The sequence below is a fragment of the Enhydra lutris genome, unplaced genomic scaffold (assembly GCF_002288905.1).
Source record: "Enhydra lutris kenyoni isolate GAN:26980312 unplaced genomic scaffold, ASM228890v2 scaffoldscaffold21, whole genome shotgun sequence".
Classification (NCBI taxonomy): domain Eukaryota; kingdom Metazoa; phylum Chordata; class Mammalia; order Carnivora; family Mustelidae; genus Enhydra; species Enhydra lutris.
The window spans coordinates 24,715,905-24,732,683 of NW_019154105.1; the positions used below are offsets into that span (position 1 = coordinate 24,715,905).

Genomic DNA, 16,779 nt, shown 5'->3' on the forward strand with positions numbered 1-16,779 from the left:
AGCATTTTGGATATCTCCATTTACACATCAATAGTGCAATATGGCCAGTGCTGTGGGAAAATGGAGACTACATCAAAATAACGTATGTCATTCCTGGACTGCACAATATTTGAGAATTTTTTTTGCCCAGGATGAGCACAGTCCAAGATGGAATTCTGTGCCCTCCTCCTTCCTCTGCAGAATTTGAAAGAGACAAGGCTCAGATCTTCGAGAATTTCTGGCTCCTTTTGATCTGGCAGTCTTGGGAGATCAGACTTTCTCAGAAGATTGCAAGGATTTCCTGCTTTTAGCCTGTCTGGAAATACTACAAGATGAACCTCTCCCATAGTATCTCGTTATTTCCTTCTCCCCAAGTCAGGAAACCTGAAGACATGTGAAAATTCATTTCACGAGTTACAGTAAATATTTTATTTTGAGAGGATGGGTGGTTGTTTGGGTTTCTTTTGTTTATTTCCTTTTTTTGGAATACTGAAATAGAACTGATTTACTGACTAGCTTTAGTCTTACGTAAGAGGTTAACTTAGCTTCCAAGGACTTGTTCTGTAAGGAAGCTTGGTAATATTTCATAGTATGTGGATGAAAGTAGGTAATATTCAGAAGTAGCAATCCCTGGCACTGTTTATTTATGCATTGCCTGTCTTTGGGTATACCATTAAATTCTGCTTCCTGTCTAAGCCTAATGTTCTAGGAGATGAGCTGTCCAAGATTTTTGTCATGAGGTTTAACAATGAGAAAGAAAGCACTGAAGTATTCCTTATGGACGGCCCTTTAATGTCCCTTCTGGTCCCTACCTTGCTTCCTTAGTCTTCTGACCCCATTCCCTCCAGCAATGGATGGAGCCAGGAAGTAGGTCTTGGCCTCATAAGATAATGGCTATGGCATGTGGTGGGCTGGATTGGCTGCCTTTCTGTGCTTTCCAGCTGGGAAGGAAATCAAACTTCTGCTGTTGCAGGGAATTAGCTGCCTTTCTCCCTTTGGTTTAATTAACTCTTTCTTTAGTTTGACCAGACATCCTGAAGAACTCTGGAAATGCTCGATCAGGTGTGTTGGGCATAGCAGTCTGAATCATTATCTCTGTGAGATTTCAAGTACGATTTCACAGTACAGCGACTCTGTCTCTGGGGAGTGGACTATTTTTCCAGAGGTGTATTCACATGTAGGAACAATGTTTGAATGGCATTAAAATCTCTTTTGTTTTCTTCTCACTTTTTGCCATGGGTTTTTTTTGAGTTTTTATCATTGAAGATTTAATGGTTGCTGAATTTTAAACTGAACTCAAAACCACTGATCATTATTTTATAAAGAATCTCATACCTAGTGCTCACAATCTTAAAATACCGACATCATTTTTTTTCTTGAATAATTGAATCAAAAAGTTATTTTCTGCTTATTTTAAAGATCCTTTGGAATCCATTGCTTTATTTTCATGGCCCTTGGACATTATTTGCTTAAAAAGAGAATATGCTTTTTTTTTTTAAGCATCAATAAAATTCAGTAGGTAAAGTACAGATTTAACTTCAAAATTAATTTAAAATTTAAAAAATTACTTTAAATTAATGTACTTGAAAAATATTTAGTGTCTGTGAAGAATGTACATGTGTATATGAAAATGTATATGAAAAATGAAGTATGCTTCTTCATTTTGAAAAAAATTATAATGATCCATCTGTTTCAATGTGGAACCTATAAAATATATTCTACTTGTTGATGATCCTAATGAAAAGAGTCAATTTCATTCTAGGGGTTTTCTTTCAGATTTTCACACACACACACACACACACACACACACACACACACACACACACACCCTTTCTGCAGCATATCTTTGGAACCAGAGATCTACCAGCGGACCAGTCTGTGGATTCCTTTGCCTGCTGTGAAATGTCATTCTCAACCATTTGCTTCTCTGGTTAGAGTTTATGAACTGGAAGCAAAATCAACTTTTCAGTAAATGCCATTAACTAAGGGAATTAATTTTTCTTCCAGATTACAGATCTCCATTTATTGCTTCTGTTAGTGACCAACATGAAGTTGTTTACATCACTGAGAAGAAAAACAAAACTGTGGTGATTCCATGTCTTGGGTCCATTTCCAACCTCAATGTATCACTTTGTGCAGTAAGTTACATCTTTTTCAAACATTTCTCATGTTTTCATAAGGTTAAGGTGGGTAGCCTATATGTAATATATTATCAGCCATATGTTTTAAAGATCCTCTGGGAAGGGTCAAAATGATAATAAAACCAGTTTATATTCTTTAGTGATGAATTCTTTAGTGATCATTTTACATGATTTTCACTTTTGGATAGCACTTTATTCAATATTTGATATTTCTTTTCTACCCAGAGGTATCCAGAAAAGAGGTTTGTTCCTGATGGTAACAGAATTTCCTGGGACAGTAAGAAAGGCTTTACTATCCCCAGCTACATGATCAGCTATGCTGGCATGGTCTTCTGTGAAGCAAAAATTAATGATGAAAGTTACCAGTCTATTATGTACATAGTTGTGGTTGTAGGTAAGTAGACAGTTTCTTTCTGTATCATTAAATCAGACATTAAAGACTAGCTTCCTATATTAAGATCCTGGAGATTAAGGTACTGGGTGAAGGACAAAGGATACTGAAAAATATATTAATTCAAGATCTAGTGTGGAGCAATCCGTTACATCTACTCTTCTCTACTAAATAAACCTATGCACAATTGAGTTTTTCTATTTTCTTGCCAAAAGCAAGGATGGAAAAGAGTGTTATTATTGGAGCATATTTTATGGAAAATTCAATGTTAAGAACATTGCTTGGCATCAGTTCTTTTAATTATACCTATTTTATGGAAAGCTCTATAATTTACTAAGGATGGCTTTGTTGGCTATTGAGTATTCACAAATGCTGCTTTTCTAGCCACTGAGCTACATCTTTGAGATGTAGTTTTGCTTTGTAAGTCTCTGTAGTTTTGCTTTGTAAGTCTCCGTAGGCCATTTTGCTGGGAAGTACCAAGTATTGGTGAGGCCCTCAGGGAAAAAAGATGTGGCACATTTTGAAATTGCATCATTTTGAAAAAATACATGCTAAGTTATAGATTTGTTTTCTCTTTCTCTGTGTTTTCAATTTCCTTGCTCCAGGGTATAAGATTTATGATGTGGTTATCAGCCCCCCTCTTGAAATTGAGCTGTCTGTTGGAGAGAGGCTTGTCTTAAACTGTACAGCAAGGACTGAACTAAATGTGGGGATTGATTTCAACTGGGAATACCCTTCTTCGAAGGTAACACTAACAATGCAAAGCCAGGCCTCTCAATACTTTGATAATAAGCGCAATGGAGTTGGCTTGAGAGATAGGGACCTCTCTGGCCAGATAAAATGTAAGGCCCTTAACTCTCTCTCTCTCTCTCTCTCTCTCTCTCTCTCTCTCACACACACACACACACACACAGTTTAAAAGAACTGCAGAACATATAGCATCCATGGAAAATGAATGCAATGCCAAGAACTTGGTCCCACTCTGCTACCATCAGGCTGTGAAGATGAATTTTCTCTAGGTTACATCTTTTCAGATTGCATTATTTCTCTGTGGTCCAAAGTCTTTGTTCTGTTTTCCCTCTAAGGGAATTTGTCTTCAAGAGAGGGCATAAAATCTACTTCTCCTTAAGCAGTGGTCGTATTTGCTTGTGTTTCTGCAGTACATATCCATCTCATCTTTAAAAACCTTAATTCAATTGGTCCCATTTATTTCTCCTGAAACCAAATATATTGGTTGTCTAGATGTTATGAAATGTTCTGAGGTCCCTTATTTTTGGCATGAATAGTTTTCTCCAAGGGCCAAGGCTTGATCTTGTGGGTATCTAAATGCTATCAGGTAATGTTGTGCTGGACTTTGAAAGTTCAGTGAACTTTTTTTTCAGCATCGGCATAAAAAAGTTGTCATCCGGGACCTAAAAACCCAGTCTGGGAGTGAGATGAAGAAATTTTTGAGCACCTTGACTATAGATGGTGTAACCCGGAGTGACCAAGGGCAGTATATCTGTGCAGCTTCCAGTGGGATGATGACCATGAAAAGCAACACATCAGTCAGGGTCCATGGTAAGCTAAGATTTCCTTCGGAGTTATTCAGTGCCTTGGAAAGTGAGATAATTTAAATAAATTTAGGTTGGCTAGTGATTCCTACTTTGTTCATTCAGAAGATATTTTTGAGCTCCTGCTTAGGGAGACCATATGACCTAGAGGCCAAAAGCACAATTTGGGTTCAAATCCCAACTTTAATAATGAGGTGAGCTGATACAGTAAGCACTTACTAAGTTTTACTTATTGTGATTGTTGTTGATGCTATGATTAGTAGGATAATAAGCAAAGTATTATGATCTAAGATAGTTTAAAATTTTCATTTTATGGCAAAGCTGAGAGGCCTGTGTTTATTCATGGGCTTTGTAATTGGGGAGGCCTGGATTTAATTACTGTCTTTGGGGCTTTGAACAAATAACCTAAGTTCTTATTTATTCTCTTCCACTTATAATGATGTCACATAATAACACATAAATATCTCAGTTTAGGTGATAATTCATATGGCACCCAACTTATAGGCCTTGGTAAAGATTTTGGATTTTATAATATGGGAATTCATAGAAGGGTTTGAGCAGAGACATGCTCTGGGTTTATGTTTTTGTAGGATTACTATGTATTTTTTGAGAAATACTTTAGGGAAGTAAGGGCAGAAGTAGGGACACCAGTGGGGGGCTAGTTGCAGGCATCCAGGTGAGAGATGACGAGTGGCTTGGGGAAATGATCTGATTCTGGATATATCTTTTGAAGATAGAGCCAGCAGGATCTGCCTTTTGACTCAGTGGCTGTGGGGGGTGGGGTAAGAGAAAAAGAACAGAAGATGATTTGAATCAATGTGATCTAGTGAGCAAATGGTGGTTTTATTTACTGAGAGAGGGAAGACTGACAGGAAAGTAAGATTTGGAGAAACAGTGTTAGGTCTGTTTATTTGGACATGCCCACTAAGCATCCAAATAGAGATATTTAATATACACACCTTGAACCCAGAGGAGTCAGAGGAAGAAATACAAGTTTAGTAGTAATGTGGATGGCACTTTATGGCTGAGCCTGGAGGAAGGTGTAGCTAAAGAGAAGTGACTGAGGACTGAGTCCTGGGACATAGGGCCGGAAGGGATAGGGTCCCAAGGGAGTAGACAAGGAGCTTCCTAAGGTCCCTGGAGGACTTGGAGAAGGCTTCCCAGAGGAGCAAACTCTTGAGCTGAAACTTGAGCAGTCAGTAGGCTTGCAGTGTGCACCTGGTGAGAGAGGAAAGCAAATGCAGAGGCCAGTTGTGTGGGAGAAGCTGGACCGCGACCAAGGAAAGGAAGTGCGGGGAAATCCCTGCCCCGTGGCAGCTCAGACTCCCCAGATCTTTGACTCTTCACTTGACATGAAAAACTAAACCAAATGACCATTAATAATAAGGTGACATTTATGAGAATAACTATTTTTATTTTCTTCCAGAAAAACCTTTTATTGCTTTTGATAGTAGCATGGAATCTTTGGTGGAAGCCACAGTGGGAGACCGTGTTAAAGTCCCTGTGAAGTACCTTGCTTACCCTACCCCTGAAATAAAATGGTAAGTATTGCAGATAAATGCAAAGCATTGTTCCACCTGAAAGCAAACCCTTAAATTAAAATAATTCTGGGAATTTTTTTCCTCCAAGGTATAAAAATGGAAAACCCATTGAGTCCAATCACACAGTAAAAGGGCAAAAGGAACTGGTTATTACGGAAGTGAGTGAAAAAGATACAGGAAATTACACTGTCATCCTCACAAACCCCATGTCAAAGGAGAGACAGAGCCACATGGTATCTCTGGTTGTGAATGGTGAGTTTATTCAGTTTTCCTTCTCTGCCCAAAATTAATTATAAATAGTACGATTGTATCTTCTTAAACAGCCAGGCCACCTTTCCTTTTCCACCTGTTGCTTCATTCCCATCATGAATAGGCTCCTATTTTTAAAAGTGACCTAGAGCAGTGGAGTTGAAATGGGGTATAGGGCAGTGCGCTCTGGATATGTTTGCTTAAGAGGCCATGTAAATGGACTGTGTGGTGTCAAGTGTGGTATTCACATAGATGACAGGCTTGATGGCTATATGCTGTGAAATAAGAATGCCTACAGGGACAGTTGTTGTACTACCTTTGCTCTTATCTCATGAAATTGTCCTATGAAATTGCACCTGGCATGCAAATGTGCAAGAGTCTTTTTGAATTTTGTGGGAAGCTGCTAGTATGATGCAAAGACAGGTTCCAACTCAGAAAGCTTTTGCAGGTTGACATTGTTGGCTTGTTGGAACTTAATTTTTTTTTCTTAAACAGGAATCTAAGATCTATCGGACTCTGAGGCTATAAAGGGAAGATACTAAGTTTTTGATTTAAGGATGACTTGAACATTGTTTTTCAAACTGAAAGTGTCTGGGTAGGGAATAAAACAGTATATGGTCAAGTAAGTGTAGGAGATATTAAGTCAATGTACAACAGGTGTCTTTATAGCTGCACTTATCAGGACCTCTATTTAATGTGTTCATGTATATTGCCATTCTCCAGGGAAAGACACATAGAGTATTGAGGGTTTGACAAAGATATTTGACCAGAGCATCCCCCTCCCACCCTGGAAATCCATTAATCTCTTGCCCCAAACACAGTTTGGGAAATGCTTTTCTGTTAGAATTCTTTGTTCTCCATATTGGCCTGGCATATGAAACTTCAGGATCTTCTTTTGTAAATTAAAGTGTTTCCCTATATATCCTGCCACCACTCTGTATGTCTGCTGAGCTTTGCTTCATTTCTTTTCTGGGACATCAGCTTCAGGGAGAAAATTTTAAAGGGAAAATGTTCCAGAAATGTCACTCAGAAGCCACTTGGGAATCAGACATTGGGGAATGGTGAGAAGCTGGAAAGCTAATGAGTAGGGTAGGGAGAAGAAAATGAACACAAAATAAAGATGTAAAAATGGACATTGTATATAACCCCATCTCAAGAATTCATGAAGTCACTAAACATTTGATTCACCCTACCGTTTACCCTGCTATATAAGATAAATATAAAAAGTCACAATTTGAGAGTATAATTTGAGGCTTTAAGTTGATAGCAATGGGGGAATAGTTTTGCATTAATGACTTTGGAACCAGAAAAAGAAAAAAAAAAAAAAGGAAAGAGAATAAAAGTGAGAAAGGGGGAGGGGGGAGGGAAGAAATGGAAGGGAAGGAGGGAGAGAGTGTGGAGGGAAGGAAGGAAGGAAATGGAAGAAGAGGAGGGAGAAGGAAGAGAAGCAGGTTACCTTGGGCAAGTCATTTAATGTTTCTGTTTCATTTTTCTCCTGTGTAATTAAGTGAATTAATCTATGCAGAGCACTTATAACAATGGCTAGCACTTAATGAACGTATTTGCTGTGCTAGTCACAATGAGTTTCTTTCTTTCTGATCTTTTGAGATTGCGAGCACAAGGAGAGTTATCCCTATCATGCAGACTGAGAAAAACTGAGGCAGACGGTGGACAGACTTGCACACAGTCCTCCACTTATGAGGATGATGGTTATCACTAGAAGTCATATCTCCCATGTCGCAGTCTAGATGTTCTTTGAAAAAGAAAAAGAAGGCAAAATCATATGCTTGTAGAAACATAGGCTTCAGTTCATGAAAACTTCCACTTTCTGTTTCTCAAAGTGGATTGAAAATTAAAATGTGGCTTCCCCCATGTCCAGTCCCACCGCAGATCGGTGAGAAGTCCCTGATCTCTCTGGTAGATTCTTACCAGTACGGCACCACACAAATGCTGACATGCACGGTCTACTCTGTCCCACCGCCACATCACATTCGCTGGTATTGGCAGCTGGAGGAGTGCGCCTACAAGCCCTTGTGAGTAGCCCACATCCTCTTTTTCCTGCTGTTGTGCATTTCTTACAGCTACACTGTGGTATAACGCCATTCCACCCCGAGAAGGCCATTCCTAAGAAAGTTATGCCCCAAGTTATACTTTTATCCTTCCATCTTTCTCCATGTCTTATGTTTTAGGACATGTCTTTCCGTGGGGTGTCCCACCTTGAGATCAGCTAGCTTTCTCTTCCTAACTTAGCCCTGGCGCAGACCTCTCCAAACACAGGCTCTTTGCTCACTTTGCCAATTGCTAATCTTTGGTGTTTTTCCTTATGCCAGTCAACTGGTGAATACCGCTCTCTCTCCTTCTTATCTGGGAGAAGGTCCATCTCAGAGGAAAAGCTGGTGGATATGAGGGAGCTACAGACCCGGCTGCAGCCTTTGGATTCTCAGGCCCAGCTTATCAGGTTCTCACACAAGTCCAGACATCCTTAGGAAGACAAAACAACAAGCCACCCACTACCACCCCGAGCAGTTCACTTCCTGTTGTTGTTTTTGAGATGGCCACTACTAGTTTCTTCCTCAGATGCTGACCATTTCCTACACAAAGGCCACGGTCCCAGGGAGATTACTTTAAGAAGCCCAATGACTTCTTAGTTTCCTTGTCTTCCTTTGAACTAAATTAACTTGAATTGTCTTGTCGATTCAATTTATGAATGGAGGTTTGTTCCCAGAATAACTGTTTCCCTCCTGTATCCTGGAAGAATCTACCTAGAACCTTTTCCTTCTTTGCTGAGGCCTATTTTTAATTGGCACCAAATCGTGTAATGCGGTAGGATGCACTGAAAGTTATTTCTAAGAACATAAGAACCAACCTTGGACGCCTTTCCTTGCTGTGGATTTGAACTAAAGAAAAATTAAGTCATAATAAAAGCTGTTATTTCTTCCTTATAGCCATGATGCCTTAATGACAAGCCCACGTACTTGTAAAGGATGGAGAAATGTGGATGACTTCCAGGGGGGAAATAAAATTGAAGTCAACAAAAATCAATTTGCCATAATTGAAGGAAAAAACAAAGTGAGTTCGAAGTTCTTTAATTTGAAAGTCTCTCTCTCTTTCTTTCCTGGAAGGATAGAAGGATGGAATGGAAGCATGAGGTCAATCTTATGTGAGGGATATCGGAGATGGATAGTCACATTAATTGTATGATAAAATACTAACGTATTAAGTTAGTTTGAAAACACCACTGACTTTTAGAAGTGCCATTGACTTAATAATATCTGACCAGAGGATGGTAAAACACATGTGCCGTTAAATCTGTACATCTGTTGTAAGGTGATTCTGATTTTACAGATACAGAAATGAGAAAATGCATACAGTGTTAAAACACTTTATTTCCTTTTCGTTTTCCAGTGTCTGTTTTGTGTAATGCATGAACCACACAAGCGTAATTATAATTGTGTGGATTTGAGAGAGGTCAGTGCAGTAGTATGAATGGAGTACACAGGTCTCACAGGTTGAATTTTAGTCTGAATTCATGTGCATAAACACAATCTTCCTTGCTTATGGCCTGAGTTTTCTTTTTTTTAAATTTTTAAATAGACTGTAAGTACCCTTGTTATCCAAGCGGCAAATGTGTCAGCTTTGTACAAATGTGAAGCCATCAACAAAGTTGGGAGAGGAGAGAGGGTGATCTCCTTCCATGTGACCAGTAAGTACCACTCTGTGTGTGGGGTGGGGTCTCTCACCAGCTGGGTCTCTCACCAGCTGGGCTCTAAGCTCTCTGATACTCTGTGGTCCTTGCCATTCCTGAGTGGCATGGTGTTTCAGGAGAGGGCTTGGACTGATTCTGGGTGCTTTTGTTCGTAATTGAAGACTCCTCCGCTAGCTCTTGGGCTCATGTGAAGTCAGTGCAAATGACACTCTCATTCCCTCAGGGGAGAGAATGGTTTCACATTGTTTTTAGCCACAAGTTCTACATCATAATCATGTCTCCACCATCCAAGTGTAACACAGCACTTGGCTTCTTGGGGTTCCTTCAGGGGGCTTGGTGCTGAACAGTTGACAGCATTGAGTTTTCTGGAGGGAATTATAATGGCATAGGGACAGTTTCCTCCCAATGCTGCTGATTCTGCCTGTTCATCTCAGTTTTATGGATAAGCTTTAGCTGACTGGGCTAGGTGAAAGAGTTCAGTCTGAGCTAATTTGTTTTCATAAATAAAGCTTTAATGTCACTGAGTGTGATTTGTCAATGAGGAACTAAATTTTTAAAGTTCCATGTTATAATTATCTGCTTTGAATATGTTTTGGATTTTTTTTTTTTTTTCAATCTCAAAAACTGCGTTTAGAGCTCAAAGTGGAGATTTGATGTCTATCTGTGGACTGCATCTTGGTAAAATAATACATTTTGGGGCCAGAATTTTCTAGTTTGATTGTTTCCTTGTATTACATTGCCTGGGATTGCTAGAGCTTCACTTTTCTTGACGCTTTATAGCAGCCTGAAGACAACAAGGAGAGAATCGTGCACTGCCCAAATTAAATCATCATTTTCTAACCATGGGTTTTATATTTCAGGGGGCCCTAAAGTCACTTTGCAACCTCATGCCCAGCCAACTGAGCAGGAGAGTGTGTCTTTGTGGTGCTCTGCAGACAGAACTATGTTTGAGGACCTCACGTGGTACAAGATTAGCTCACAGGCTCTGCCAAGCCATGTGGGAGAGTTGCCCACACCTGTTTGCAAGAACTTGGATGCTCTTTGGAAAATGAATGCCTCCAAGATCTCTAATGGCACAAGTGACATTTTGATCATGGAGCTCCAGAATGCATCCTTGCAGGACCAAGGAGACTATGTGTGCTTTGCCCAGGACAGGAAGACCAAGAAAAGACATTGCGTGGTCCGACAGCTCACGGTATTAGGTAGGGAGGCAATTCGGGGTCATCAAAGACATTTGAATGCCTTCAATGTAGTGCTTCTAGGGACTATAAGATTACTGTCCTATAGGAGCTTATGAAGTAGACTGGTGCACAGTTACCTATTCACTGAGGGTTCTTGAGGCAGAAAGAGGTGAATAGTGGTGAAATGATGTATTAAAGAGAGAAAATAATGTGTTTCTTTCCAGCTCTGATGATAGGATTTCCCTACTGTCTACAAGGGATTAGCTTAAACTGGGAAAATTCCTGCTTCACTCTGGACATTCGTATATTTCAGTAGACACATATCCATGGAATGCCTACTGTGAGCTAAGAAGTTTTCAGAAGTTCACAGTGGTGAGTAGGTAGACGAGATGAGAACGTAGGCAACCACTGGGCAGTCATGGCACACTGAGGTCTCTGTGTCCATGAGGACAGGAATTGTTTTCTGTCTTACTCCTTGCTGTAGCTCGCATCACAGAACATAGTGGCACATACTAGGTGCTCAGTAAGGTGTCTGCCACATGAAGAATATGATTCTGGGGTTGTTTAGGAGCCCATGGGAGTGCTGTTACATTCACTGCCTGTCCCTCTGGGTCATCCTATGTAGTCCAGCATAGAGATCTATGGGATGATCATTTTAATGAGCAGATAGCTTTGTAAATTCCCCAGGGAGCCACTCTCCACACCTCATCTAACCTGTGTCTTGCACAAAAGCTATGTAATCATGCCTCTGTCCCTGGGAAATTGGACAAATTTAGGAAGATCTCTTTGTGTCCACTTTCTCCATTTTCTCCTCTCTTTAGTGTGCCTTCCCAATTTCTGGGAGACATGTGTTGTCTGATTTTACTCTTAAGAAGGGTAACAAACAGCCCAGGTGAATGAATCTATACCAAGGTTTTAGAGGAATAATATCTTCCTCAGAGGGCTTGGCATATTTTAAGAGGCATCTTCAGACAGACTCTAGGATAGTGTTTGCTAGTGTTAAGACTTAGATGTTAAAAGAAGGAAAATTTTTGGGTGAAGTCATTCCCAGGGCCCTTCTTATCATATCACATATATGACCATGTGTTTTCTGTTCACCTTGGTGACCAGTCTGGTTTCAAAGTAATAGAAGAATTCAGAAAGAGACGTGAAGGAGGACATGCCTGGGAAATTTGTGCTCACATTGAACTGGTTTGCTTCTCTAACAACTCCCAAGTTATTTTCCTAAAATTATTCTTAGAATAGACTAGAGCCCAGGACATTTGCTTAAACCCCAATGTAGTTCACCACTGAGGTAATCTCATTTTGTTAAATATTAAAGTGGATCCTTTCAGCAAGATTCCTTTTGATTGCTTTGGACAAGATATTTCTACAAACCTTTGATGGAAGGGCAAATCTCAAGTTTTGCTGTACATTGAAAGAAATACCCATGGGCTTAATTTTCTTGAAACCTTTGACTTTCTTTAGGGATGGTTGTCTTTCTCATTTGTGTTTTAGTGGAAATGGCACTGGACTAGTCCTTTAGGTTTGCCAGATTCTATTATTAGTTCAAACACTTACTTAGTTACAGGGACTTGGGCAATTTGCTTACCTCCTGAATTGCAGTTTTTTTTTCATCTGTGAAATAAGATTAATATTATTGTCCATTCTAAGATTGATAGAGAGCAACAGAAATAGTATAAGTGAGTTTTGTAAAAAGTGCCAAATAAATATAAGGCATTCTTTGTTGAATTACACTGAAGTTTCACACTTTCCAAGAGAAACATGGTGGAATTCATGGGTGTCACTGGCTAGAACTTTCATGGGAGGGAAAGTTTCTCTTTGGGGAAGCTGAGTCTAATTAGAGGAAAAAAAACATAAAAGTGACAACCTTTATTTCGTGATGTGACAACCAGTTAGAATCACTAATAGGAATGTTCAAAGAGATGTAGTGATCTATCTCAACCATCCTGACTTATTCCATTTAACTTTACTCAGTGACCAACGGTACTATCATCAACTTCTGTGTATTTGCAGTTTAGTAAATCAACAGCCTACTGCTTATGAAGTTTACACTGTTTATTAGTTTACCGATGCTAAAACCATTTCAAAAGTTATAACTAAATGTGTGATTTTTGTGTGTGTGTGCATAGAACGTGTGGCACCCATGATCACTGGATTCCTGGAGAATCAGACTACAAGCATTGGTGAAACCATTGAAGTTTCATGCACCACGTCTGGGAATCCCCCTCCACAAGTTACATGGTTTAAAGATAATGAGACACTTGTAGAAGACTCAGGTGAATAAAATATGTCTCTCTCTCACTGGTTGCAGAATTTTCCTGGAGACATGCCCTAAACCCCACATTATGTCTTGATTTGTTTTAGATAGTTAAAAAAAAAAAAAAAAAGCAAATTAGTGTCCATGATCTGGCTCATTTTCTAGACTCCGAATTAAAGTATTTAGAGCCTTGTTGAATTCTCAGGGAAGCTGGGGGTGATGAGTCAGCAATGTATCCTGTACCACTCTTTGGAATTAGACACTAGTCCAAGGAAAGGACACCATTTATATTTTTAGATTTTTTTTTTTCCTGAAAAACTCCACCAGATCACATCACAAATAGAAACAATTATTTTTCTTATCTCTTAGGTATTGTACTGAAGGATGGGAACCGGAACCTAACCATCCGCAGGGTGAGGAAGGAGGACGAAGGCCTCTATACCTGCCAGGCATGCAATGTTCTTGGGTGTGCAAAAGTGGAGGCATTTTTCATAGTAGAAGGTCAGTGGAGTTGCATGGACACGTTAGGTGGTTTTAAAAACTTAGCTTGTATTGTATATATACTCACTCACTTTGGGTGATTTTTTATAATCTTTGTAGTTTGTATATGTTCTACTCTAAGTACATATTATTTTTTTTCATTTTTTTAATCATTTTTTTAATTTATTTTCAGCATAACAGTATTCATTGTTTTTGTACCACACCCAGTGCTCCATGCAATCCGTGCCCTCTCTAATACCCACCACCTGGTTCCCCCAACCTCCCACCCCCCCACCTCTTCAAACCCTTCAGATTGTTTTTCAGAGTCCATAGTCTCTCATGGTTCACCTCCCCTTCCAATTTCCCCCAACTCCCTTCTCCTAACTCCCTATGTCCTCCATGCTCTTTGTTATGTTCGACAAATAAGTGAAACCATATGATAATTGACTCTCTCTGCTTGACTTATTTCACTCAGCATAATCTCTTCCAGTCCCCTCCATGTTGCTACAAAAGTTGGGTATTCATCCTTTCTGATGGAAGCATAATACTCCATAGTGTATATGGACCACATCTTCCTTATCCATTCGTCCGTTGAAGGGCATCTTGGTTCTTTCCACAGTTTGGCAACCGTGGCCATTGCTGCTATAAACATTGGGGTACAGATGGCCCTTCTTTTCACTCTATCTGTATCTTTGGGGTAAATACCCAGTAGTGCAATTGCAGGGTCATAGGGAAGTTCTATTTTTAATTTCTTGAGGAATCTCCACACTGTTCTCCAAAGAGGCTGCACCAACTTGCATTCCCACCAACAGTGTAAGAGGGTTCCCCTTTCTCCACATCCCCTCCAACACATGTTGTTTCCTGTCTTGCTAATCTTGGCCATTCTAACTGGTGTAAGGTGATATCTCAATGTGGTTTTAATTAGTACATATTATTTTAACCAGAAACCATAACCAATGCCATTTTAATTCTGCTTGGATCACATTTCTTATCCTTGCAGTTCTCGCTTTGGAAAATTCTTAGCCTGACAGGTGGAATACCCACCTTGCCTTTATTTTTTTCTTCATTGAATGGCTCGGTTAACTTGTTGTGGAAGTGATACCCCTGTATTTACTTGGAAAAACATTGGAATTACTGCTCAACCATCAAAATCAATGCTATCCAGATAATCACAAGGGTTCACAGTTTTCCTTGGACTACAGACAATTAAAATTTATTTGTGAACCATAGACCCTTGCTTCTGTGACATGGAATTTTAGTGTGTCTAAATGTGAAAGGAAACTCCTGTATGGAGGAGGGAGGTGAAATCTGGCATTTTCTCAGATGGGAAGGTAACTTGTGACAGGATATTTTCTCTTCAGAAATGTATTCCTATTTTAAAAAATAATCTATCAGGGGAGCAATGAAACTCTATTATGTGGGTGAAAGGAATGGTATGCAAGGGGAAGAAAGAAGGACGGTAACAGAAGGAATAACTGATGAATTTTTATGAACTCATCCTAACTTGTCTCTCAAAGTCTAGATTTTAGTTCCCTTCATCTGTCAAATCTGTTACATCTTGATGACTTGTTTTCCAATTTGTAGGCTTATTACCATTTCATGAACTGCACTTGGAAAAAAGATTTCAAGTGCGTGAAATAAATAAGAATTTCAAGTGTCATGGTGCTTTTGTCACTTCCCAAGGGGCTTCATGTTGAGGGCAGATCCCAGTGGGGACTTCTAGCTCTCTCCCATGCTCTGCCTCACCTCTGTTGGCTGTTTGCAGTGGGCTACCCACAGAGCTTATATTTACTTTGTACCCAAAACGGAATACTAAGAAGGAGAGAGATAGATGTTTAATTCTTCTGTTAAGTTCCCAAATGTTAACATGGGAATATTAACACACTAACTTATATAGACAATTGAATCTTTGAACTTTTTATATGTATAATGGACTTTTAGACCTCTGTGTATAAAAAGAAAATTATTTCGGTAGGACCACCGGGGAAACAGAATCGACTTACGAGCCATGCTTGGTCCTTGGTTCTCACTGTTAGCTCTTACTTGGCTAACTAGTTCATTCCTTGTCCTTCTGCCTTTTTGAGGCTGCCTTGGGCCACTTGAACAGCTTATTTGATTCACACTGCACTCATCCAATGGGAGGCCCTAGGTGATAATTGCTTCCTTATCATCTCTTTGCTAATCACTCCTAGTTGAAAGCCTCCTCTGGCATTTAATTTCTTCCACTCAGAGCTGTCCTCTGGAGCCCTGAGCATCTGCAGCTTTCCTTGCCGACCTCTGCCTTACCTTTCATGGGTGGTTTAAACTCATTTTATCCCCAGGCTATGAGGGATGCTCTCTTCTCAGCTTTCTCTCTTTTCCTAACTCAGGCTCCTGCCACACAAGCGCAGGGTAGTGTGATGGCTAACTGGTGTTGGACAGACTTTGTTTAACTCTTGACCATTCCCCCAACTTGCTGTGTGCCCTTAATGAAGGAGCTTAACCTCCCTGAGCTTGTTTCTCCATCTGAAAGCTGATTGTTGTTGAGAAGATTAAGTGGGATGGTGTATTTAAAGTGATGAGCACCTAGGGGTTGCATGGCAACCAATCACTTACTGGCCACTTGTCTTCTCATATTATCCTTTCTCAAACTCTATACAGATGAAAACAGACTATCTGTGTAAACCAGAGTTTAATTTTCCCCAGAAAGAGGTCACTAGAAATTATTCTAGAACTTACTCTGAATTAAAACATACTTCTTTTCTTCCCTGTAGAATGTGATCTGTTTTCTTTCCATTAAAGTCTCCTCTTCCTCCAAACACTTCATATATTTTTCTTGTAAGACATAAACATTTCAATCCTTGATGTCCTTAATTTCTTTTATTATTATTATTTTTTTAAAATTTCTTTTCAGCATAACAGTATTCATTGTTTTTGCACCACACCCAGTACTCCATGCAATATGTGCCCTCCCCAATACCCACCACCTGGTACCCCCAACCTCCCACCCCCTGCACCTTCAAAACCCTCAGGTTGTTTTTCAGAGTCCATAGTCTCTCATGGTTCACCTCCCCTTCCAGTTTCCCTCAGTTCCCTTCTCCTCTCCATCTCCCCATGTCCTCCATGTTATTTGTTATATAATTTCTATCCTAAACTTTGGAATTTTATCGTTGGAAGTTTTCATGGGCAGTGCTTTGCAAACTTTAATTATCCATTAAGAATGTTATAGACTCCCTCCAACTTAGAGGCTTGTGACTATTATTGTCTAGGATTTTTTTCCAAGTTGGTAAACTTGAGATCTTGCTTTAGTGTAGAACTT

At 39.7% G+C, this 16,779-nt stretch overlaps 1 protein-coding gene across 1 annotated transcript in view; it reads left to right on the forward strand.

The window, feature by feature from the left end:
* The window catches only part of LOC111149192 (kinase insert domain receptor), a 43,346-nt gene that overhangs the window by 7,925 nt on the left and 18,642 nt on the right, over positions 1 to 16,779 (forward strand). Inside the window, exons 4-15 of the mRNA XM_022506137.1 lie at positions 1,987 to 2,117; positions 2,346 to 2,514; positions 3,117 to 3,256; positions 3,894 to 4,071; positions 5,491 to 5,605; positions 5,694 to 5,857; positions 7,734 to 7,887; positions 8,800 to 8,923; positions 9,449 to 9,557; positions 10,421 to 10,762; positions 12,874 to 13,020; positions 13,371 to 13,502. Coding sequence (XP_022361845.1) covers positions 1,987 to 2,117; positions 2,346 to 2,514; positions 3,117 to 3,256; positions 3,894 to 4,071; positions 5,491 to 5,605; positions 5,694 to 5,857; positions 7,734 to 7,887; positions 8,800 to 8,923; positions 9,449 to 9,557; positions 10,421 to 10,762; positions 12,874 to 13,020; positions 13,371 to 13,502 — 1,905 coding nt within the window. The remainder of the gene's footprint in view (positions 1 to 1,986; positions 2,118 to 2,345; positions 2,515 to 3,116; positions 3,257 to 3,893; positions 4,072 to 5,490; positions 5,606 to 5,693; positions 5,858 to 7,733; positions 7,888 to 8,799; positions 8,924 to 9,448; positions 9,558 to 10,420; positions 10,763 to 12,873; positions 13,021 to 13,370; positions 13,503 to 16,779) is intronic.